Genomic DNA, 25,391 nt, shown 5'->3' on the forward strand with positions numbered 1-25,391 from the left:
ATAGACGCCATGTGCTTCGGACGAACATGTTCAGCGAGGAAGTGTCCTTAAAAGTTGACCACTCAAGTAGACGGTACAAATAGACAGTAAAGCAACTTGCTAGGATTTGGAACACTGTATTTTTTTAGGGCAGAAAGTCTATGGGTGTATTAAATGCTTCACTCACCCCTTTTTCTCGTGACTTGGAGTTGAATTTAACCGTCTTTAACCTGGCTCTCTCCTTTTTCTCCACTCTTAAGAGAAAACACAAGAACCTTATATTACAATAGATTAAATTACAATTAAATTTAATATATATTACAATAGATTAAATTCGCTTTGAATTCATGCCACACTACATTTAAAGCATAAATGACAGCAGTTAGCTCCATGCTAAACAAATGCATTTAACAGCCAACAATGCAAACAATAAGAGATTTGTATATGTGATTTTTATTTTTAATAAATTTGTAACAATTTCAAAAACTCTTTTTTTTACATTGACATTATGGGCTATTGTGTGTAGAATTTTGAGGAAATAAATGAAATTAATCCATTTTGGAATAAGGCTGCAACATGGAAAAATGGAAACAGTGAAGCGCTATGAATACTTTCCAGATGCACTGTATTAATGTACCTACCGATGATACAAATATTAAACATTTTGAAGCAGGAATCCCTCACCTCCTCTTGCTGGGGATAACCCCCATCTCCTCCACCTCTCCTTGAGCGGTGACCTGTCTGGCCTGCCACCACTCGTCATCTGAAGCGTTGACCACATGCAGGATGTCCCCAAATTTGAAGTTCAAGCCCTGACTGGGCAGCCCTGAATCCTTCGTTTTATCATAATCAAACAGTGCTCTGAAAGACCAAACACCACAAGACAATCACACACTTGCTTAGCCTTCATCTGTGCATGTAATAAAACCACATCTATTCCATATCAGTGTGTGTGAAGTGTAAATGTAAGATATCATTCACATGAGAGTTAAAATAAATACATAAAAACTGAAATGTCTTTTTTGTGAGTGTGTTTTTATTTCTTTTTGAAAGCTTATATTATTTATTTGTGTATATTGGATTTATGATAACACCCAATAATTGTAACTGATTGTAACTACAACACCATGAAAACCAAGCAACAACAAAAGAATTTTAATGAGCATTAGATGTAGCGTTACATGGACAACGGAAAAATAAGCCCTGTGCAAAAATATTCAAGACCTAGAACAGTGAATTTTAGACTTTTTATGGCCTAAAATGTCAATTTCTAAATTTTAGGATTTTTAAGACTTTAAGACCCTGCGGAAACCCTGTATTATTTCACTAGTGTTGCCATGACAGCAGAGTAAAGCTATTGTAAGCAGCAGTAACAAGTATACTATATAGAAATGTCCTGTCAGTGCATTATTTGAGCAGACTTTGCCAAAGTCCCTTTAAGACAAGTCACTTCACTCGGTGGCCATCTTTAAAACGTCTCTTGGGCAGTTATGTTCGGGTATTCTGTCTGAATGGGGAAACATCAAATTCTCCAAAACTGTTTGCCAAGCTTACGATTACATTACATGTTTGGAATCACCAATAAAATTAAACGACGACTGTCTCATAAGTTTCGCTTCTAAATGTTAGAATCAAACAAAATCAGCATATTTTCAGGTTGCCTGAGTTTATGCGCACTCAAAAGAAACGAAATCGAAAATCAGTATGCGAGAAGTATGGATGACCTCGTAATTCCGGCAAGATTCTGAAGTGCGCATCTGATGCATGCTATGCTATCCCATTATGCCCTGCGAGAGAATTCATAAATGGGAGTAAATCGATGCAACTGACGCAGGTAGGTCACGTGATCACGACAAAATGGCGGATGTAATACATTCGAGTTCCATTCATGCTACTCACATTCATATACAGAATGCACTTTTCTAACAGTCGAGTAGTCAATTTAAATTCAAATGCAGTACCTACTGGATAGCAGGCGATTTCGGACGCAACCGCGGTGTCCAGCAGCACATTTCCAACCGGATTTCTCTTTCAGCTGAAATCCACAAATGCCACTTTTGGCTAATACGTTTTTTCGTGCATCCCTAAAAATATTGGGATTGACTGAACTGCTGTGGTTAGCTAACAACTGTGTGTTGAAAACAACTGCCCTCATGCCAGCGCAAACAGAATGTCACTGCAAAGAGGATGAAAAATTTTTGACTAAATCACTTGGGCATAGAAATAAAAAAGACGTGTTTATTAAAAAAAATAAGTTGTCAATTTTGATCTCATGCTAGCTTTGGATGCAGGTGTACAGTCAGAGTCCCCACACTTTTATGAAGAGCAGATTCAAGGACTTTTCAAAGCACCATTAATTTCAAATCAAGCACCTTTCCAATTCATACCCCAGCACATGCAGCACCACGAAGGTCTTTACCATACTTAACATTTCACTTACACTGAACATTAATGTAAAAAAGTGTAAAAAAATAAATAAATAATGGTAATATTCGAATATGGTTTCTGAAATATTGACAAAACGTGCATTATTATTTATTATTATTGTTATAGTACAAGATTTAAATTGAAGGATTTCTCCGATTTTCATTCTAATATTGAAATTTGAGTGCAATTGTTGAAATAAACCATAAACAAACTTTATTTCAGATTTATTTCAAGCATTTTTAAAGCACCTGTGTTTGTTTTTAAGAACTTTCCATGGTTTGAATCCACATGTCTAAAATGTAAGTACTGTCAAGAAGCATGGGAGCCCTGTGTGTATACAGTATCTGTCCAGTACCTGACATAAAGTGATCTCTTCTGACTGGTCCTCAAGGATCCTGAGCCTGAACTGATGCTGCTGTTCATCATCTGCTCTCGGAGGTCATGGATCTTGGCTTCAAATCGGCTGTACTCTGAAACGCAAAGCAACAAATATCAATACTGCCCATTTCCTAGAATCGTCCTGCTTTAACATTTATATTTATGCATTAAGCAGATAATCGTACACACGGCAGTTTAAAAGGGAGGAACAAAAAAAGCTGGTAAATTTACTCGTAATGCCTTGACTTGTGTGAAAAATAACAGTAAAGTGTTATGTATGGGGAAAAACACGATTAATATTCTACCAATATACAAACATTGTTGTATAGATGACATTTTATGACCAACATGTCGGTTTTAACATAGGATATCTACTGTTACTGTACACTGCAGACCTACACTTACTGGCCACTTTATTAGGTACACCTGTCCAACTGCTCGTTAATGCAAATTTCTAATCAGCCAATCACATGGCAGCAACTCAATGCATTTAGGCATGTAGACATGATCAAGACGACGTGCTGCAGGTCAGAGCATCAGAATGGGGAAGAAAGGTGATTTAAGTGACTTTGAACGTGGCATGGTTGATGGTGCAAGACGGGCTGGTCTGAGTATTTCAGAAACTGCTCATCTACTAGGATTTTCACGCAAAACCATCTGTCAAAACGTTCCCTGGTCTGATGAGTCTCGATTTCTGCTGCGACATTCAGATGATAGGGTCAGAATTTGGCGTGAACACCATGAAAGCATGGATGCATCCTACCTCGTTTCCTTGTATCAATTGTTCAGACTGGTGGTGGTGGTGTAATGGTGTGGGGGATATTTTCTTGGCAAACTTTGGGCCCATTAGAACCAATTGAGCATCGTGTCAATGCCTAAGCCTACCTGAGTACTGTTGCTGACCATGTCCATCCCTTTACGACCCCAGTGTACCCATCTTCTGATGGCTACATCCAGCAGGATAACGCTCCATGTCATAAAGCATGAATCATCTCAGACTGGTTTCTTGAACATGACAATGAGTTCACTGTACTCAAATGGCCTCCACAGTCACCAGATCTCAATCCAATAGAGCACCTGACAAATCTGCAGTAACTGCGTGATGCTATCATGTCAATATGGAGCAAAATCTCTGAGGAATATTTCCAGTACCTTGTATTCAACAAGAAGGATCAAGGCAATTCTGAAGGAAAAAGGGGGTCCAACCTGGTACTAGTAAGGTGTACCTAATAAAGTGGCCTTTAAGTGTATTTGACAGTAAGGAAAAAAACTAAATCAAAATTGAGTAATAATAACATCTTATAAAAGATTGGTTTTAAAGCAGGGACTATTATAATAATTGTACCAGCATTGTTAACAGTATAATAATGGTCTGTAGGACAGGTTGCACAGTCAGTCGTGGATGATTCAATATCCAAATCTACTTTTTATGAGTTCTATTTAAGACCTTGATCCGACTTAACGACTCGGCAGAGTCAATAGACAGCAATAAAACTGGAGGATTGTATCATGGGCTTTTTACTTCTCATAATTGCACATCTAAAAGACTCCTGCTGATCGCTGACTCGCTTCTAGCTTGTTTTTAATGAGCGGTTGGAGTGACTGATGCAACTCTAAGGTGTTGTTCACACGACAAGATTTTCAGCCAAAAACAGGCAACTTTAAATCCGTTTTACATGTCCGTTTATACAACAGTGATGTTTGTGGGACTGAAAACACATATATTTGAAAATAAGTTTCAGAGGCCTTGTCATACACACACACACATACACAGGTAATTGTATACACCACCTCACAAAATCTTGTTGCCAATCCAAGTTTTAGGAACAACAGATAATAACTTGACCTCTAGCTGATCATTTGGTATCAGAAGTGGCCTCTAGATTACACTTATTTGACTAAAATAAAATATGATCGTGCCTTGATTTTTTATGATTTAATCATGACAGTAAGGACTGACTTTGCTTGTGCAAAACTCTTGTCACGTAACAGAAATAATGTCCAGTATAGAATATAAAGTCATGCTGCAGTGGAAACAGAATGAATATTGTGTCTGACTCCCATGAGCTTGGAGGACTGCATTCATACATCTCTGCAATGACTCAAATCACTGATTAATAAAGTCATCTGGAATGACAAAGAAAGCGTTCTTGCAGGACTCCCAAAGTTCATCAAGATTCTTTGGATTCATCTTCAATGCCTCCTCCTCCATCTTACCCTAGACATGCTCAACATTGACATCTGGTGACTTGGCTGGCCAATCCTGGAGCACTTTGACCTTCTCTTCCTTCAGGACCTTTGATGTGGAGGCTGAAGTATGAGAAGGAGCGCTATCCTGCTGAAGAATTTGCCCTCTCCTGTGGTTTGTAATGTAATGGGCAGCACAAATGTCTTGATACCACAGGCTGTTGATGTTGCCATCCACTCTGCAGATCTCTTGTACGCCCCTATAGTGAATGTAACCCCAAACCATGATTTTTCTTTCACCAAACTTGACTGATTTCTGTAAGAATCTTGGGTCCTTATGAGTTCCAAAAGGTCTTCTGCAGTATTTGTGATGATTGGGATGCAGTTCAACAGATGATTCATCTGAAAGATCCACCTTCTGCCACTTATCCAATAGATCAACTAGAAGCTGTAAGTTGCTCTTACAACTGGGATCAACAACAAGACTTTTGTCAGATAGTGTAGATGTAGTTTTCCTCGCCTTCATTTTTTAAATAATCTCTGTCCACATGGAAAATGCATGTTAAGGGGCAGGGTATTTTTTTTCTCCACAAAATAATAATGATTAATGACTGAAAACAAATAATAGTTCTACATGACTTGCATGATCTGCAATTCAATCATTTGACAAAATGACAAATAAAACATAACAAATGGTTAATAACAATAATAAAAAAAACCTTATGAAACACATGGCAAAGCAAAAATAAAGTATTATTATTACTCAATTCTAAAGTTAACAATTTAATAGTGTTTAAATAAATAGGGGGCGACATGGTGGCTCAGTGGTTAGCACTGTCGCCTCACAGCATGAGGGTCACTGGTACGTGCCCCGGCTGGGCCAGTTGGCATTTCTGTGTGGAGTTTGCATGTTCTCCCCGTGTTGGCGTGGGTTTCCTCCAGGTGCTCCGGTTTCCCCCAATTGAATAAGCTAAATTGTCAGTGGTGTATGAGTGTGTATGGATGTTTCCCAGTACTGGATTGCAGCTGGAAGGGCATCCACTGTGTAAAACATATGCTGGATAAGTTGGCGGTTCATTCCGCTGTGGCGACCCCAGATAAATGAGGGACTAGGCCAAAGGAAAATGAATGAATGAATGAATGAGTGAATAAAGGAATAACAAGTATAATAATAGGTTAACTTATTAAGTAAGCGCTAAATACTAGCCTGGTGTAGGTGTGTTTTTGGCCATTTTCACAGGTGTGTGTAACGTGGACCTAGAACTTTTTCAAAATGTAGAGGACAAGCTTTCTGTTTTTGACTTCACTGTTGTTGTGTAAATGTAGTCTGAAAGATTTAGTTTGTTTATTGCCACATCAGAAGCTTAAAGTTATTGCAGCACTGAGAGTCTCACCTTCTGGTCTGTACTGGGCCACGATGGTGACTGTTTGTCCGGCGTTTTTCAAGGCCGCCGCAGCCTGTTCATGAGTTGCACCACGGAGGTCTATTCCATTCACCTATGAAAGATATCCAGTTGAAGTCAGAATTATTTGCCCTCCTGAATATTCCCCCCCCCAATTTCTATTTAACGGAAAGAGAATTTTTCAACACATTTCTAAACATAACAGTTTTAATAACTCAACTCTAATAGCTGATTTATTTTATCTTTGCCATGATGACAATAAATAATATCTGACTATATATTTTAAGATATTTCTATACAGCTTAAAGTGACATTTAAAGGCTTGACCAAGTTAATTAGGCAAATCTGTAGACAAATCGAAAAATATATAGCTTAAGGGGGCTAATAATTTTGACCTTAAAATGTTTTTTTTTTTAAATTAAAACCTGCTTTTATTGTAGCCAAAATAACAGATTATAGATAACAGATTAATAGCAGATTGGCAAGTGTTAAAGTCAAGCCCTGGTGGTCAGCATGGACAGGTAAGACGTCAGTGAAATACTCACAGACACCAGGCGGTCTCCTTTCCTCAGCTCTCCGCACAGGTCTGCAGGACCTCCAGCCAGAATGAAGGAAATAAATATACCCTCGCCATCCTCTCCACCCACTATGTTGAAGCCCAGACCTGTAGTGCCTCGATGCAGCACCACCTTCCTGGGTTCCCTGTATAAACAGAAATCGTGAATGCGCCCTATACTGACACTGAGCAATGTAATGCAATGTGTATTTATATAGCGCATTTAGTGTGTATGGCCATACACCCAAAGCGCTTCACAATAATGGGGGTGGGGGGGAGGGGGGTGGGTGAGGGTTGTTGTCTCTCCACATGTGCAGCATCCACTTTGATGATGCAACGGCAACCACAGGACAACGGTGCCAGTGCTTCAACTCACACCAGAGAGACAGTGATAGAGCCAATTTGTTGGATGGGGATGATTGGGAGGCCATAATCAGTAAGGGCTGATGGAGGGAATTTGGCCAGGACACCGGGGTTACACCCCTACTCTTTGTGAGATGTGCCATGGGATTTTTAATGACCACAGAGAGTCCGGACCTCGGTTTAATGTCTCGTCCAAAAGATGGCGCTCACTGACAGTATGGTGTCCCCTTCACTATACTGAAGTTTTTTCCTCACCGCTGTCGCCACTGGCTTGCACGGTTCGGGACCCGTAGAGCTGCGCATCGATGGATTTGCTCCTCAGTGTTTGAATTCTCAGCAGTGATTATTAAACCACACTGGACTGAACTAAACTGAACTTCAACTCTGAAAACTGAACTGACACTCTTTCAATTTACTATAATCTTCTACGTGAAGCTGCTTTGACACAATCTACATTGTAAAGCGCTATACAAATAAAGGTGAATTGAATTGACCTAAGCCACACCCGAAAACCACCACACATCAATCGTGGCTTGGCAACCGTAGCTAGGGGTTTTGTCAAGCTTTCGAGCGAGGGAAACAAGCCAAAGCGTTGTGCGTGTGGATTGAGCAAATGCGATACCCGGTTTCCTAAAAGTTTGGACAGGGTGGTGGAGTTTTATTCCCTTTCCAAAACCTTAAACCCAAGGGGAGAAATGCCAACGTGGAAAGCTCTGTGGGGGGCGCTAAAAGAGCGGGGTTAAGTTGGTTTTGTTTCGATATTCCTGACACATTCAGTCATAGACGGCAAGACGAAAAGATCTAAACTGTGTTTCCTACAAAAATACAAAGCAGGTTCTGTTTCACCGCTGTCTTTTTCTTCTTTTTTTTCCTCGATATTATGAGCACTGCTCCATTTAAGCCTTCGCCATAGTAGTCATGTACTAGCAATCATATTTCCATCTGTTTCAAGCTACGAATATTTGAAATTACATATCAACAGAACAAAACAGAGGTATGATCACAATCTGAGCACTTGCGATCAATTTACTTCACCCGCAGCTGTTTTTCAGTCATTTATAACCCTCATGTCCATGTCAGAGCTACAGTTCACTGATGTTTTCGTCGATCTTTTAGAGGTTTAATCATTGGTGATGGTGTTATAGCTGGTTAGTGTCTGCTTTTGTATTTGGTGTCTGATTAATATTTGCTGGTAGGGAAAAAAATATTTGTACTGTTCTATTTATACTTTAATTTGCATTTCAATTTATTGATTTTTCCACTGCAGATTAGAATAGAAACTATATGAAAAGCACACAAACATACTGACCGTTATAGCTACTGTACATTGTTATGGGTCAATGATGCTAATATTCGAATAATATGTGGCACAAATCTATCAATTTCACCGTTCTGGATGTTCTATGAATGAATTATGTAGGAGCACTGTCTATGCGTGTTTCCTCGTCAGTTAGTAACGCTATATTTCAATGCACAACATTAATCTATCAGGCTTTTTGGCAAAAAAAAGAGAAATCAGGGTTTAATTTGTTATTATTAGATTATATTTAATGTCAACTCTCCTGCTGTGCATGAACTAAGCTGTTGAATGGTCAGCATTTGAGGTGGCTAGGCTAACCTTGCTTCAATTTTCATTAAATTATTTTCTAATCGGTTGCCTATTAAGTCGTGAATATACCTCTGTAATGCATACTGCAGTCCTTTTATGTCTGGCTTTCTCAGATATCTCACCTGTTTACCAAAAATGACTAATTATATCCTTGGGAATGGCTGACACTGGCGCATGCATATTGCAACAGGCACGAAAGCTTGACAGGCGTAGAAACAGTAACTAAGCAGGGCGGGGCTTAGCGAAGGGTCAGTTAAGTGCAAGAAAGACTATAACAATAAATTGGATGAAGCCACACCTTCTAATAATAGCACAGTGGAAAGAAAAACGTGAATCCATATGTAGAATGGAGTATATGACTGCTCAACTTCAATTGAAATTGGATATTTTTATTAATAATTAATTTTTAGGGGTTTTCACCTTTATAGTATAGGAAAGTAGAGAGTATTGACAGGAAAGCAGGTGGAGCAGAGAGAGGTGAAGGATCGGACTACGAGACGGGAATCAAACTCGGGTCGCTGTGAGCACCGAAGTGCATGTGTCAACGCTACACTACACCACTGGCACCGACGAAATTGGATATTTTTAAACAAAGATGGCAGCTGTTACTATTGTAGGAATGGGTTTTAAACCACAGCGGTTCGAACTGTAGTTCTGCCGAATGACTAAACAATTATCAGTATTAATGGTAAAAAACTGTACGTTCTAGTCAAACCATTCTTCTGCAATCTTATAATAAAAAGGGAAATAAAGGCTGTATTAATAGCTATAAATGTGGGAGAGCGTTGATATTATGTGATTGTATTGTATTACAATATGGAGCAATTAAGTGTTGATGTTAAATCAAAAGTATTCACAAATACTTGAAAATGAAATTATTTAATGACAATAATTTTCTATGGTTACAACTGAATTAAGTACAAAATAATTGTATAAAATTATCACATATGAAATGATAAAACATATGATAACAATTGTACCCAGCTTAAATGTTAAATTAAAGTTACCAGACGTAAAAGGAGAGACACAGGGGGAGGGGGAGAGAGAGACAAAGAGAGCAGGCCCAGATGTTAGCCTGATTGCAGTAGAGTCAGAGAAGATAGACTCCAGAGGAGGAGAGGAGCAGAGCAGGAAAGCAGACCAGGAAAAGACAGCACAGGAAAAGCACGAGAGCAGCGTTTTACCACCTATTTTGTATCTTTCTTGACTGTGTGACTAAAGCCCAAATGCTGAGACATTCAAACTGACCAATCAACATGTGACCACATCATAAAACTCCCAAAGTCCACATACCAGGCCCTGATCTTATCAGTATCTGCCTTTGGAGTCAGTATGGACCTTCTTGAGTCAAAAAGACATGTTTTGCCATATAAACAAATGCATATGATAATTTAGCCTCTTACACTATGTATCTGAAAAGGACATAGTATTTCCAGCTCCTTTGAAATTGAAGATGTATGATGTTTTTTTTGTAATTTGTTTTTATTTATGTCTAGCTATACTTTTTTTAAAATAATCACTGCTGTCACTGAATGTTTTGTTCTGTAAAATGTTTTAATGTATAAAAATAAAGTTAAAAAAAATTATAAAGTGTAAAAATGATGTGCTTAACTGTAATAATACACAAGGAAAATACTGCTTTTAAGCTCTCCACAATACCGTGCAGCCATACTGTACATTCGTTATGCATTACTTTACAAAATGAAGTCCAAGCTGACAGTTTTCAGTAGTAATCAGTGTTATGCCACAAATGAACATTGTTCAAGTGTTCAGCATCAGTGTACAGCGTATAACTGTCCTGCAGGAGGCACTGCTGCTCTAGATCTACAGCACGCACGCCACAAAGCAGCCCTGTGGCTCTTCCAACACTGATACTGTAAAGTCAAACGCCATTTTATCACATCAGCTGATAATGACTATTAAACAGAACGACATTCTGAAAATCACGTGACTCTTTTAGGCCACTTTGTGATGCACTGAATTGGAAATCTGCACACTTAAATGGTCAGATTAAGAGAATCATTTGTTCGGCTGGATTTGAACAATCTTGTTTATTCATTTTCTGGCAAGCCGGTTAAGAAGCTTGATGATGCTCAGCGGTTTTTATGAAATAAATAAATAAAAATAATCCAGCGGCATGACGTGGAAGGGCTAAATTTGGAGCTCATCAAATCTCTAAATCGCCAATGACGTGTAGTTTTAGCTCAGGTTTTGCTGTGTGTCTCTTTTTACATCCCGATATTTAAAATGGATTTCTAAACGTAAAATGAACATGATTTTTCCACACGTGGAGGGAGCTGCTGCTGAAAAACTGAAATGTTGTTCACACTGCTCCCTCAGTGAACACTGCAGCTTTGACCATGTGACCTGAGTTAAAATAAAAGCCAATTAAAAACTTTATACTATACAGAAGTTCAGAGAGCATCTCATTTGCTCAAGATGTCATCCTGAACATCACAGGTGGGCATTAAAGCAATGACCTGCATCACATGATCTCTTTATGTGAAAAATCCAACCCAGGCTCAAGCCTCACTACAAGCTACTCGCAGCGGAAAAGCGACAAGTGACCGTTCATTTCAATAGAGAACGAGCGACTTCCGGCGACCACAGTCTACGCGAGCGACAGCGACTGTTGGCGATCAGGTGGACGTGTGGAGGGACGCAACAAAGTTAAAAATCCTTCAACTTTATGCAAATGAAGAGCGACTTTCTTGAGCGACAGTCAAAGAGCACCAGTAAAGCTCATGTGATCCTCTATCAGCTCACTCAGAGGCTGGTTGCATCCATGCTGTACAGTGTTTCCTCTAGGATTTTTTCCAGGTGTGGCGGTAGACTCTGATGGGCATTTTACACAGATCTACCAACTACATGTGGCGTTATTTCATTAACAAATGTCGCGAGCGCAGTATTAAGTAGAGATCGCAATCATGTAATAGCCTACGAGCATGTCAATCTCTGTGCTCGAGCGGCAATTTCTTCTGTTCATGCACAAAACTTCTTGCGTGCCCTTCTTGTGCGCTCTTAAATAAACGCTGCTGAAGTGTGATTTAGCACGTTTATGTAACGAGTATGTCTCCAACATTTATTAGATTTGCTAGGAATATTTATGAATGTCTCCAATAGACCTACAGAGCGGCATTAATGCGTCCTGAAGTAAAGTGAAACGGCTATAAACTCAAGATAAAGTCATTGTATGCAGAGCCACAGACCTTTATCTATAAATAAAATATAATTATGGAAACTGTGTTCATCTTAACTAAAGCTACGTCGTGTTTGCTGGGCTCACATATCACGCACTTGTCAGTCAATCAGTCAGTCAGCACGTCACCTTAAAGGGTTAAACAAATAATGCAGTACTACCATTACAGAAAAGTTTGCGCTGTCATAATTCACCTACCCTTTTAATACGTTTTGGTGCGATTATAATCCGCTATTTAAAAAAAAGACCACATTTTTTGAATGAGAAGCTGTAATGTAGCCATGGTGAGATGAATTTTGGTGTGGTGCCCCGCCATGGACGAATGAATGTAGCGCAAACCATGCTGTATATATCTACACAGACCTGCGTATGCAGCAGGTCGCCACCTAGAGCGACAGGCAGCTACAAAGGTGCTGCTAGTTTGAATGAGGCATAATTTTGAAAACGTAGCCCTATATAGATTTCAGGAGAGCAGCAAATATGTCAAATACGAGCTACGTTTTTTGCAGTTTTTATTTTCGGGAAACCACAAGAGGCCGCTGTTTAAGCTTTTTCAGATCTCAAATTTCGAGATGTATTCAGCTGCAGACCCACACACAATTCAGCACACACAATCCAGGACACATAATCAAGGCAGGGGTGAACTTTATATGGTTAATGACGAATCTTCTTTTATTTTTTTTGTTTAACGACGCAAATTCGACATAAATTCCTGTTCATTCTACGTAAATGGGAAGTGTTGACGCCCCGTGTGAATGCTATTGCTAGCTATTTTTTCCTTCATTATAATAAATCCATTATATAAATGAAACCTGTCCAATTTAGATCCTCTGAAAAATGTTTCAGCAAAGCCAGAAAACGAGTATCTGCTATACTGACTCTGTCAGGTAAACAAAGACTGATCATCTATGATGACTGATAGAAAACTGTTCAGTCTATTTTATTGAATGGCAATCGGAAACAACGTTCCCCATTTGCCTGTCTCGATCGCCATATTTGTGAAATAGTATACACTGTTGTTAGGGCCAGACAGAATCTGCGGACATTTTTTTCCTATTTCTGTGGGGAATTTTATAAAAAAAATCTGCGGATTTATGCGGAATTATTTTGGGAGTATCGTAACTAAATATTTAATATATAAAATAACATCTTTTTAACTTTTATGTAACGTTTACAATGCAAATCCATCTAGATCCACTTATTTGGTGAACTAATCGTCTATCATAAAATTGATCAAATAAAAGACAGAAAATATGACTTTACAAACTGTATTGTAAATAAATCAAATGAACACTTTCATATTCGTCAATAATTAATTTAAAAACTGAATAAAGATAAATTTACACACACTTACACAAGTAAATACATACACACAATAATAGGCTAAAAACCTGCGGATTTCTGCGCGCACAGAATCCATGTGGGGCGAACTATTGTCTATTGTGTACACTATTTATTAACAATATATATAAAATATATTGATGACTAGGTCGGAGAAGACATTCATAACATTAACATCCGTCTAACCATATATGGTTCGCTCCTGCCTAGATCTTGTGTCCTGGTTTGTGTGCTCTGAAACGTGTTTAGATCTGCAGCCAGATATTATTGCAAATTTCTCTCGGGAGTGCCATTCGCACCAGCTCTTCTCACGTAAATCCACAAGAGGCCGCTGTCGACTGACTGACTGAACAACCGACCGATACCCCCAACCACCAACTTCCCTAAACCAAACCGACAGTGTTTTGAAAAGCAATCCAGCTGATTTTTACCATGTTTTCAGATTTTACCACCCTGTTATTTCCTTGTTTATTTAGATTTTTGGCTTTTGTTTTTGTTTAACCTGCTTTCTGGAACAGTTCTTCGCCTGACTCGAACCCCATCATTGCTGTCAACTCCTCTCTGCATCTCAAGTCCGTCGACGTACATGGCGAGCCACTGGAGCGCCATCATACCGTTCATTTTAAAGACAAAATGCAACCATATGTACTTCTGGCTACATAATTCACAATCTCCAGAAATGTATACAAGGCTACATTTTTTATAATGAGCCTTACAATGCTATGTCTGTATGTGTGAAAGGGGCTAATATCGCTAATATTACAGGGGCTAATATATTGTGCAGCCCTAATCTGGAAACAATACCTGGTGACATCATCATCCCCCACTGTGGTCTTCGGGGTCGGGGAGAAGCGTCCAGAATGCACCGGAGGCAGCGGCTGGCTGAGATAACTCGGAGGACTGATATGGTTTTCCATGTGTTGGGAATAGGCTGTGAAAAACAAGTGGAAAACAGGTTCAAACATTAGAAATGACTTTACCTTTCACCACACAGATCTCCAAATGTTTACCCAATCCTCTAGAATGGTCCAATTTTATGCTATTCAGGCGAGAATGTGTTTGGATCCCGAAGCGAAGCAGACAAACGCTGATGGTAAATGATATGCTAGGTTTAGCTTTTAGCACCCGGGCCTCCACTGCGGCTCCGTTTACACACTTCTCTATGTGGGGGGACGAGACCTGGGGGTCAGAGTGAAACCGAGCCTCAGCTATCCTCATCTCGCCTGTCTTTGTCTCTCATTTGAAGCAGACGTTAGCTGAGCTAAATTCAAAAGACTGGTATAGGTGTATACTTACAGTTCAAGTCAGAATTATTTGCCCCCTTGTATATTTTCCCCCAATTTCTGTTTAAGATAATAATATTTTAATTTATTTTAAGGCTAATAATATTGACCTTAAAATGGACTTAAAATTAAAAACTGCTTTTATTCTAGCCGAAATAAAACAAACAAGACTTTGTCCAGTAGAAAAAAATATTATAGGAAATACTGTGAAAAATTCCTTGCCCTGTAAAACTCTGTGTAGGACGCTCTGTATAAGATGCATAATGATGGGATGATGATAAATGGGATGAAGAAATGGATATTATTCTGGCCAAAATTTCCTCAAATGCTGGAATTTTTTTTATGTACGATGTCAGCATCTTCATTTTTTATGTATGATGCATTGTGGACAGAATGCTTAAATATGATAATATATGATGAGCAATATTGATAAGCAAGCTAACAAAGGTCTTATATTTAAAATGCCCATTTCATGACAGAATAACTTAGTAGTGATTCAGTAAAAAAAAGTAAAGTAATTAAATTAAATTAAATTAAAGCACCTACTTTTATATAAAATAAAACTAAATAAAATAAAGTTAATATAAAAATAAAAATTAAACAAAACCACTTTTATAAAAATAACATTTAACTAAATAAAAACACCTACTTTAATAGAAACAAAATAAAGCACTTATTTTTATACAAATAAAAGAAAATAAAAAAGCACCTACTTTTATGAAAATAAAATGAAAGCACTACTTTTATAAAAAAATATTAAATTAAATAAAAGCACCTACTTTTACAAAAAAATTATTAATTAAATAAAAGCACCAACTTTTACAAAAATAAAATAAAATTATGTTAAATAAAAAATAAAAGCACCTACTTTTATAAAAATAAAATGTAATTAAATTTAATTAAATAAAAACAGCTACTTTAATAAAAATAAAATAATAATAAATAAAAGCACTTATTTTTATACAAATAAAAGAAAATAAAAAAGCAACTACTTTTATAAAATTAAAATAAAAGCACCTACTTTTATGAAAAAATATTAAATTGAATAAAAGCACCTACTGTTACAAAAATAAAATAAAATTATATTAAATAAAAATAAAAGCACCTAATTTTATAAAAATAAAATGTAATTAAATTTAATTAAATAAAAGCACCTACTTTTATAAAAATAAAAAATAAAGCACCTACTTTTACAACAATAAAATAAAAATAAACAATATTAAATAACTTCCAGTTTATGTGTAGTTAACTGGTGATCTGAGACCTTTAGCCAGGACAGACTACTGTGCATATTTTTTATTTACATGACAGTAATTCTTTTTTAATTGTCGATTTTGCTTAAAGAAAAGTTTTGCTGAATTAAAAAAAGCATGCATACATATTTATTTTGCTTGTTTTGACACATTTAAAATTTGTGGCTAAGAAATAATTATTTATTTTTGGTGTGGTCAGAGATAAATTTGATAAATCCTTAATTTTGAGCCCTGAAAAGTCATGTGAAATAAAAACTGATTGCAATGCGACACAACCCATTTGCTCGTGCACATTGAGCAAGCTAATACACAACACACGCAAAAAGTGAAATGAATGAGGAGGCATGTGGACATAACACAAAATCTAAATCAATTTTACCATGTCAAAAAGTAAAATTTATGCATATAAAATGTTTCCCCAACAACAAGAAGTGTGGCTAGTAAAAATAGCGAGTGGCTAGCAATGTTGGAAATCTACTAGCCACAGTGGCTGGTGATGAAGAAAGTTAATGTCAAGCTCTGGTTGTGAGACATATTTGCTAAGAGCAAACGTATAGTTTTCAATCCTATAGAACTGCACTCAGGTCTATAACACAATGAGAAGCTTAGCTGCAAAACCTCGCTTTACCCTCAGGCAGAGCAGAGCAGAACAGAATGACATTATATATATATATATATATATATATATATATATATATATATATATATATATATAAAAAGCCAACAGATGGTAAAATGCATGCTTTATAGCCATCCATGTGGACAAAACATAATCTACTGACACAAAGTCTCCCTCTCTGCCACACACTTTCCAAAATCAAGCAGATCAGTGTGCTAAAAAAAGCGCTTGCGCACCATTTACAAGCTATAAACAGCGTCGCTTCCATTCTGAGTCAGGCTCCTGAATGATCGTGCACACTTAACACAATTATTTCTCATTCATTAAGTCAGGTTTGCTCATGCTTCCTTGTCTGCATTAGGATATTGCTGCTTGGATTAGCAATACAGACTTGACCATGTGATGCAAGCCATGATTGAATTTGCGATTTGTCTTGCAAGTCAAGCAAAGCGAAGCATCCTTGTCTTTTTCTTCCCACTATGATGCTACTGATGAGCCTTTTTCCTTCTTAAAGGCCTCTTGAAGAGTAAAATGAGCATTTCTTACTCAAATTCTGATGTATGGAGAGGACGAGACAGTAGCTCCTCCCCTTTTTAAAAAACAACCAATAGAATTTTGATTTTAAACAGCTCTGCAAGTTAGAGGGGTTGAGAAGTGAAATGAGAAGGGTCCTGAAGGGGCGGGGCATGTCAGATTGTAGAGAGCATTTGATTGGTAGGAATTTTGATATGAGGTGATGTCAAACAAATCCTTGATCCACTTAGGTGGAAGTGACAAATTGCAAGTTTTGATGCTTATATCATTTCTAAATGAGAATTTTGGAGCACACTAGATTATAGATATCCTTAAAACTAACATACTGATATAAACATCTAAAAAAACAACTTTATTTTAATGTCACGAGACCTTTAAACCAAAGTGAGCAAAAAATAAAGATATAAAGAATAATTACACTTTTAAATGCCAGATATTGTTTTACATTTTGCACTATTTACTCATTTTCCTAGAGTTTAGTTCCTTATTCATCAGAGGTCACCACAGCGGAATGAACCACCAACTATTCCAGCATTTAATTTACGCAGCGGTTGCCCTTCCAGCCGCAACCCAGTACTGGGAAACACCCATACACACTGTCATTCACACACACACTCATACACTACAGCCAGTTTAGTCAATTCACCCATAGGGCATGTGTTTGGACTGTGGGGGAAACCAGAGCCCCCGGAGGAAACCCACAGCAACACGGGGAGAACATGCAAACTCCACACAGAAATGCCAACTGGCCCAGCTGGGACTCGAACCAGTGACCTTCTTGCTGTGAGGTAACAATGCTTACCACTGAGCCACCGTGCTGCCCCCAATTTTGCAATTTTACAAAGTAAAAGAAAAAAAATGGATAGATTGGGGGGGAAAACTCAATGTAAAAGTTTTCCGTTGTCCAATATGAAAGAATGTTTTTCCTGCACTTCGTTGCTCCCTCTAAAAAGTCAACCCATTCTCAGTCTCAAAGGGTCACATCCATGAGAAATGCCATCATTATACACCTTTAAAGTCTGTCTACACTGTCGGCGCAATAGCCTAGTGGTTAGCGCGTCGACATATGGTGCAGTAGCACGTCAGGGCGTCGCGAGTTCGAATCCCGGCTCGACGACATTTCCCTACCCTACCCCCCTCTCTCTATCTCCAACTTCGCTTCCTGTCTAAATACTGTCCTATCTAATAAAGGCAAAATGGCCAAAAATAAATCTTTAAAGTCTGTCTACACTGTAAAAAATATCCATAAATGAGCAGTTTTCCATATTTCGTGGTTTATGTTTGTATTTTTCCCCATTTATTTATGCTTTTGAATTGCATTATGGGACCTCGATCTTTTCTCAAAATTTAACATTGAAGTTCAAAAAAGTGACTCTCATTAACATTTATTTGATAGGGTTTCTGCAAGTTTTACCAGGTCAAATTTAAGACTTTTTAAGACCATTATGAGTGAAATCTAAGATGTATACTGGACTATATATAATAATATATCAAATTAAATGTGTTAAATTTAATACTAGTAAAAAATTCAAGTGTGATTTCTGAAATATTGATAAAATGTGCATAATTTGTCATAGTTCTTGTACAAGATTTTTTTAGTTCCGTTTAGTTCCGAAGCGCAATACAATTGCTGAAATTAGACAAAAACAAATTTCATTTCAAATCTAATTCAAGCACTTTCAAGGACTTGCGCTTGTTTTTAAGCACTTTCCATGAATCAATATGTCTGAAATTCAATTACTTTTAAGAAGTGTGGGGACTTGGATTTTTCCTAATGGCCCAGTTGGTTATTTTTTGGCCAATATAACCTTTCTTTAAAAACTCTCTCTTTATAAACTTTAATAAACTAAATGTATGCCCAACAGTCTATCCAGGTCCGTGTCCTCACCCAATATGGTCTATAAATACACAGTGGACTTTTTAAACAAATATTATTATAATGAAGATAATTATATTGGTTATTAAGCTATTAACTTAATTAAGCTAATATAATATTAGTTATAAAGAGAGTTTTGTTACAAGTTTTATTGAGATTGATTGTTGGTGACTGGGTGGTTGTTGGCCCGATTGGGTAATTTTGCATGGACATTAGAAAAATTAAGATGCGTTTAAAATGATTAAGGACCTACAACACAACGGTTCAGTAAATTTAAGACCTTTTAAGGCCTAACATTTGTTTTTGAAATTTAAGACATTTTAAGACTTTAAGACCCCGCGGAAACCCTGTAATAGTTTGCAGTGCTATATTGTCTGGGTTGGTTTTGTATATTGCACTACAAAAACCTTGTAATAAACTAAAAGAACATTTGCATTTGCAAACTGTATTATCTACAACAAAACAACAGATGTTCAGAGAAAATTCAAAGAATGATTTACATTTACAACTTGATTTTAGGGTATATTTGTTCTATTTTCATGCAGATTGAAAGTAGTTTGCTTTCATACATTAACAATACTATATTCTTTTAAATACTTTCTCATAATACTTCAGTGTATTTACTGTCATGTTTAAAGGGGACCTATTATTATGCCTCTTTTTAAAAGACGTAAAATAACTCTCTGATGTGCCTAGAGTGTGTATGTGAAGTTTCAGCTCAAAATACTGCAGAAATAATGTTTTATAACTCTTTGAAACTAGCATTGATCCAATCTGTGCCGTTTTGGTGACTGTCGCTTTAAATTCAAATGAGATTGTGCTCTTTTCAAAAGAAGGCGGAGCTACAAATGCCTATGTGTCAGCATAGTGGCAGATTCAAAAACCAATGCTAATGAGTGAGAGATGGTCACTAATGGGCGGGGCTTTCCCCCTCTGATGACACGTACAAAGAGGAGAATATCAATCAAAGTATTTCTGCAGACTGTGTGATCATAAACAATAAAATTAATACATTATTAATAAAATACCGTGTTTAAACCCCTTATAAAAGTGATTTTTGCATAATAGGTCCTTTTAAGGGCAGACAGATGGAAGGAGAGGTATTTGTGAAGAATTACATTTAGGCACAGCGTAGGCTTTATTGGCTGCGGGGGTGTCACGTTCAGACAAGAGCAATCGATAGTAGTTTAGTTCTCTCCTCTGTGGCCTATTAGTGCTCCTGCTGGCAGGGTTATGAACGGAGCACAGATCAATACGCTCACTGCTGGACACACACAACGCATCAGTGTGAACGAGTATGACACTTTATCTCCTTTCCCCCTATCCCACTTTCACAAATGCAGCAATGCAGTGCGATTGAGTGCAGGCTGGGAGATGTTTTGAGTTGTAATAATGTAAAGCATAACAAAGTCATCTACCTCTTTCTCCATATACAGCGAACGTGCCATTCCTAGAATCTACGGATGCATGGTGTTATCAGCATGCTCAATAAATTGGTCAATAATGGCTTAATTTGTAAACATCAGCATCAGTTCGATTAGAAAAATAGTGCTTGCTTATAATAATGATGTTGATTATGAGACTGCAGTGACTTAGTTCAGGGTATATGCAGGAATCCTAAAGGGAATTTCAATACCTTTTTAAGACTTTTTAAAGACCTTCTCAGAATATTTTAAGACCTCATCACCACTTCTAATCAGTATCAAACCTTTAACTTAATAAACAGTTGCTAATAAACAGTTGTAGGTAAATAAATGAATGGAGCACAACCATGCAACAGAACTTAGATAGGCTCGGAAAAAACAATGCTTGAAAGAATAAATTACGTGGTTGTTTTCAGCCACTGTTTAAACTCGTCGTTCTCCAACCAGGAGAACGCAAACTTGCATTATCCCATTTTGCCGTCTGTTTTGCTCTATGGCAGGGATATTCAATTAGTTTGTCATGGGGGCAGTTCATGAAAAGCATCCCAAATGAGGGGCCGGAGAGATATGACTTGCAATATGAGTGATGACAAAACAACATATAAGAGCCCATATGTTGTATTTTTGCTCCTTAAGACACCCACATTGTATTTTTTTACATTAAAATGTTAATATATTGTATTTTGAAACTACATAACATCACTGCATTGTACAATAGGCCTTTTTTTACATTTAAATGTTGTATTTCAAAACACAACAAAAGCAGTGCATTGCTTAAGTAGGCTTCTTCTACATTCAGACACATGCATATGTTATGTTTTGAACTGCACAACAATTATGGATGCAACGATTATAGATTTTGGTTGTACGATTATAGTCTGAAGAATAATCATGGTTTCACGGTTAACCACGTCTAATGTAAATTTAAGCTTTATATTTGGTAAGTATTTAAATGAACTGTTGTTATCATCTGTGTTCATACATACATGATCATTTTAATAACTTGTAATAATTCGTCTAATATATCTTTTGTTTACATTGCACTGAAAGCAACGCACAACTCTCACCGCTACGGCGTGAGATGTTTTCTACTCGGTGCGTCTTGAAGGCGCGAGCGCATCGCTCAACTTGCGCACACATATTGGCATATATTCTGACATTGTAAATAACAAACTTGCGCGCGGAAAAGACGCGATATATGATATAAACTCTGAACTTTAAACTAGCGCACAGGTGGTATAACTTTGTTTAGTTGCAGCAGTTTCGCAAGAAGGTCGCTGATTCGAATCCCGGCTGAGTCAGTTGGCATTTCTGTGTGGAGTTTGCATGTTCTCCCTGTGTTGGCGTGGGTTTCCTCTAGGTGCTCCGCTTTCCCCCACAGTCCAAAGACATGCACTATAGGTATGAGTGTGTGTGTGAATGAGAGTTTGGGTGTTTCCCAGTACTGGGTTGTGGCTGGAAGGGCATCTGCTGCGTAAAACATATGCTGGAATAGTTAGCAGTTGATTGCACTGTGGTGACCTCTGATAAATCAGAGACTAAGCCGAAGGAAAATGAATGAATGAATGATTCAATGTGACTAGTAATCGCATGACTATAGAATCATCATGGAAAATACTTGACTGAAGTTATTAAGTGAGTTTAGAGTAAAAACATGGTATTAAACACGGTATTTTCAGGTGCTTTCAGATGTAGCAGCACTTACAGAACATTATCAGAAGAAACAGTCATTATTGCACATTGATTTACTCAATTTCATTGTCGATCAAATAAATCAGCTGCAATTTTGAATGCAATTTGTTACATGGTTTAAAAAGGCAGATGAAAATTGGCTTCAATTAATCACCCAACCCTAGATTTTTCCTTACTGAATACCAATAAAATCCAACATCATTCATTCCTAGTGGAAACCATAAGTTTTGGGACATACGGCAAATTAAATATTTGCTTACTTGACTCCACTTTGATCACTATTTACCAATAATTCATTAATAAGACCATAAACTGTGATTTGTAGTTTTAAGCAGGTCTTGTAAAAGTGAAACTCACAGTTGGTGATGTCAGGAGGAGCATAACTGTCGTTCATGAAGACACTGTTGGGTTTAGCCACTTTCAAGTAGACCACGTCAGGGGTATTTTTCAAGGCAGTCACGGCGTGCTCATGGGTAACCTCCTCCAGGCAGGAGCTATTCACCTAAGAAAGAAAGAAAGAAAGAAAGAAAGACAGAAAGAAAGAAAGAAAGAAAGACAGACAGACAGACACACACACACACACACACACACATACACACACACATTTAGATGATTTAACAAGCACACAGTCTTCAATAACAAACAAAACAGCACTTTCTTACAGCAAGAAGTTTGTCTCCTATCTGCAGCCTCCCATCTTTGTGCGCAGCTCCACCTTCAATAATCTTGGTGACGTAGATGCTGTTGTCTCCTGGGATGTGCTGATTCCCAACACCCCCTGCTATACTGAAACCGAGACCTGCGGCAAACCAACATAGACAAAAACAACTTGTGAAACGACAAGACTTCATTTTGGTTGTTGTACCTTACTTCCATTTAAAGGAGACCTATTATGCCTCTTTCTACAAGATGTAAAATAAGTCTCTGATGTCTCCAGAGTGTGTATGTAAAGTTTCAGCTAAAAATACCTCGCAAATAATGTTGTATAACTCTTTGAAGCGGCCCCTATTAGGCTTTGATCCTAATTGTGGCATTTTGGTGACTGTCGCTTTAAATTCAAATGAGATTGTGCTCTTTCCAAAAGAGAGCGGAGCTACAAATGCCTATGTCTCAGCATAGTGGCAGATTCCAAAACAAGATTAACATTTTATGCTAATGAGGGAGAGATCGTTACTAATGGGCGGGGCTTTCCCCCTCTGATGACACGTACAAATAGTAAATTGTCAATCAAAAAGTGTTTCTGCAGGCTGTTTTTATCAAGTGTGATCATAAACAATAAAATGAATAAATTTTTTACAATTAGAAGCTGGCTATATTTACAGACGGTTGCCACACAATTGTTTAAACCCCTTATAAAAAAGTGATTTTGGCATAATAGGTCCTCTTTAAAACAAGCTATTTAATTATCATCAGATATACCTTCGATGATCAACAGTAATCACACAACATAAAATAAACGCTATTTGAATACGCAAAAATAAAGAGAGATGAAATGTTGCATAAATTATACAATAAACTCTATATAAAGCCAAAGGAAGGGAAGGTTTCCATGGCAACAACAGCTTAAAATCTTTGCTGTGTGTTGTGGAAATGCTGAGGCTGATCTTAAAATAGCCCTTTTGCGTACTTGTGAGTATATCTAACCATATATGCGTTTATCAAGAATGGACCTCGTTCATTTCTAACTGCATTATTTACATATTCGAACTTCTTATAAAATGTTGGTAACACTTTATTTTGATGGTCAAAGTGCACTATTAGTAGACTGTCTGCTTAATATCTGTTGATACTGCAGCTAATTAGACATTTAACTGACTATAAGAAACTTTGCAAGTACATGTCAACTTACACTAACCCTAACCCCAACCTAACAGTCTTATAATCTAATGAGAATTACTTGGCATGTAGATGCAATGTAACTTAAATTCAACAAACAGACCATCAAAATCAAGTCTGACCAAAATGTTTCGCCATTCGCAACACATGCAAATGAGTTCTTCAGCTCTTTTTGATGTTAGTGAGTTTTACATATACAAATGAGCAGCCGAGTGCATTATGTGGGTCATTTGCATAAAACACACCCACACCAATTCCATATACGGGCTTTCTGCAAAATACTGTTAAGTCGTGTGCCACTTTCTGCAGACATGCTGTTGCCAGATCCTCCAGCAATGCCAAGTGTGCCATTGTCAAACCCAGCTCAAACACAATAAACATCTTTTTAACCCAGCAGCCATAGTCCGATGCGCTGTGCAATATGGGTTGTGGAGGAAAAATATTTGTTGACAGCTCTTTACCAACAATTTTAAACAGAGAGAGAGAGAAAAACATAACTGGATGGATCGTTGGTAACATTTCCAGAAGTTGACCAAATTAATTCACGCCTCCTCCTGAAGTGACTTTCGATGTATTCAGGAAATACGTTCAATAGCATCTGGCCAATGAGTGATGTGGATTTTGTCACTTGACTGCATTTTGGTTCTTTTCAACTGGTTCCGACCAAAGCAATCAGTGTGGTGTGAAAAGGACCCAAAAACAGCAGAAAAATGCTACAATCTATCATTTGTTGCCCTTGATATGGACCAAATGAACCGAACCACAGAAGTGAAAGCACCATAAGTTTGAGCAACCAGATTAGGCCTTGCTATCTTCATCCCCGGCTCCTCAGCAGTTGCTGTTCTGCTATTGGCTGGAGAGGCCCAAATGTGAACCCAGAGGTGAAAAAAAAAAAACACTAATGGCGGGAGTCGAGAGGAAAATGAACAACAGCCAATCAGATTCTTAGAATACCTGCTAAAGTTTTCACTCAGTGTTTTAAAGAGCAAATGTTGGCACCTTAACACAGTTTTTCAGTCTGAATTAGAATGAATTAGATCTGAAAAATATCTTTGACCTGTTTATTTTAATATCATTACATAAATAAATGATTTAGAGCTAAAAGAAACAAATGCCTTTTTCTAGAGAAATGTTACATTGTAAGAAATATTGTTATCGCAATACTCACCAGCCCTAATATCTGCATTGTCATTTAAAGTTACCTCAAAGGTCTACATATAATGTAGTTCAACATATAAAGTAATAATGTTTTCTTACTCTGTCACTACATATGATGAAATAGATTTAAAATGATATATGAATAATAGAATCTAATATATAATCAAAATTAAAATATTAATGTCAAGTTAATTGTCTATAGACTGTATTTTGTGTGGTTTCTGCTAATTCTCAGCTATATTGTTCATAAATTATGCCAATAAATGTTAGAACC

At 37.3% G+C, this 25,391-nt stretch overlaps 1 protein-coding gene across 18 annotated transcripts in view; it reads right to left on the reverse strand.

Moving 5' to 3' along the window:
* The window catches only part of dlg1b (discs large MAGUK scaffold protein 1b), a 185,212-nt gene that overhangs the window by 26,253 nt on the left and 133,568 nt on the right, over positions 1 to 25,391 (reverse strand). For all 18 annotated transcript variants that reach the window (XM_056471362.1, XM_056471342.1, XM_056471318.1 and 15 more), the window contains 8 exons: positions 22,786 to 22,922; positions 22,481 to 22,625; positions 14,247 to 14,373; positions 6,920 to 7,076; positions 6,366 to 6,468; positions 2,762 to 2,876; positions 664 to 840; positions 167 to 233 (listed from right to left, as the gene is read on the reverse strand). In XM_056471362.1, the coding sequence (XP_056327337.1) occupies positions 167 to 233; positions 664 to 840; positions 2,762 to 2,876; positions 6,366 to 6,468; positions 6,920 to 7,076; positions 14,247 to 14,373; positions 22,481 to 22,625; positions 22,786 to 22,922 (1,028 nt within the window). The remainder of the gene's footprint in view (positions 1 to 166; positions 234 to 663; positions 841 to 2,761; positions 2,877 to 6,365; positions 6,469 to 6,919; positions 7,077 to 14,246; positions 14,374 to 22,480; positions 22,626 to 22,785; positions 22,923 to 25,391) is intronic.

The sequence above is a fragment of the Danio aesculapii genome, chromosome 2 (genome assembly GCF_903798145.1).
Source record: "Danio aesculapii chromosome 2, fDanAes4.1, whole genome shotgun sequence".
NCBI classification, from domain to species: domain Eukaryota; kingdom Metazoa; phylum Chordata; class Actinopteri; order Cypriniformes; family Danionidae; genus Danio; species Danio aesculapii.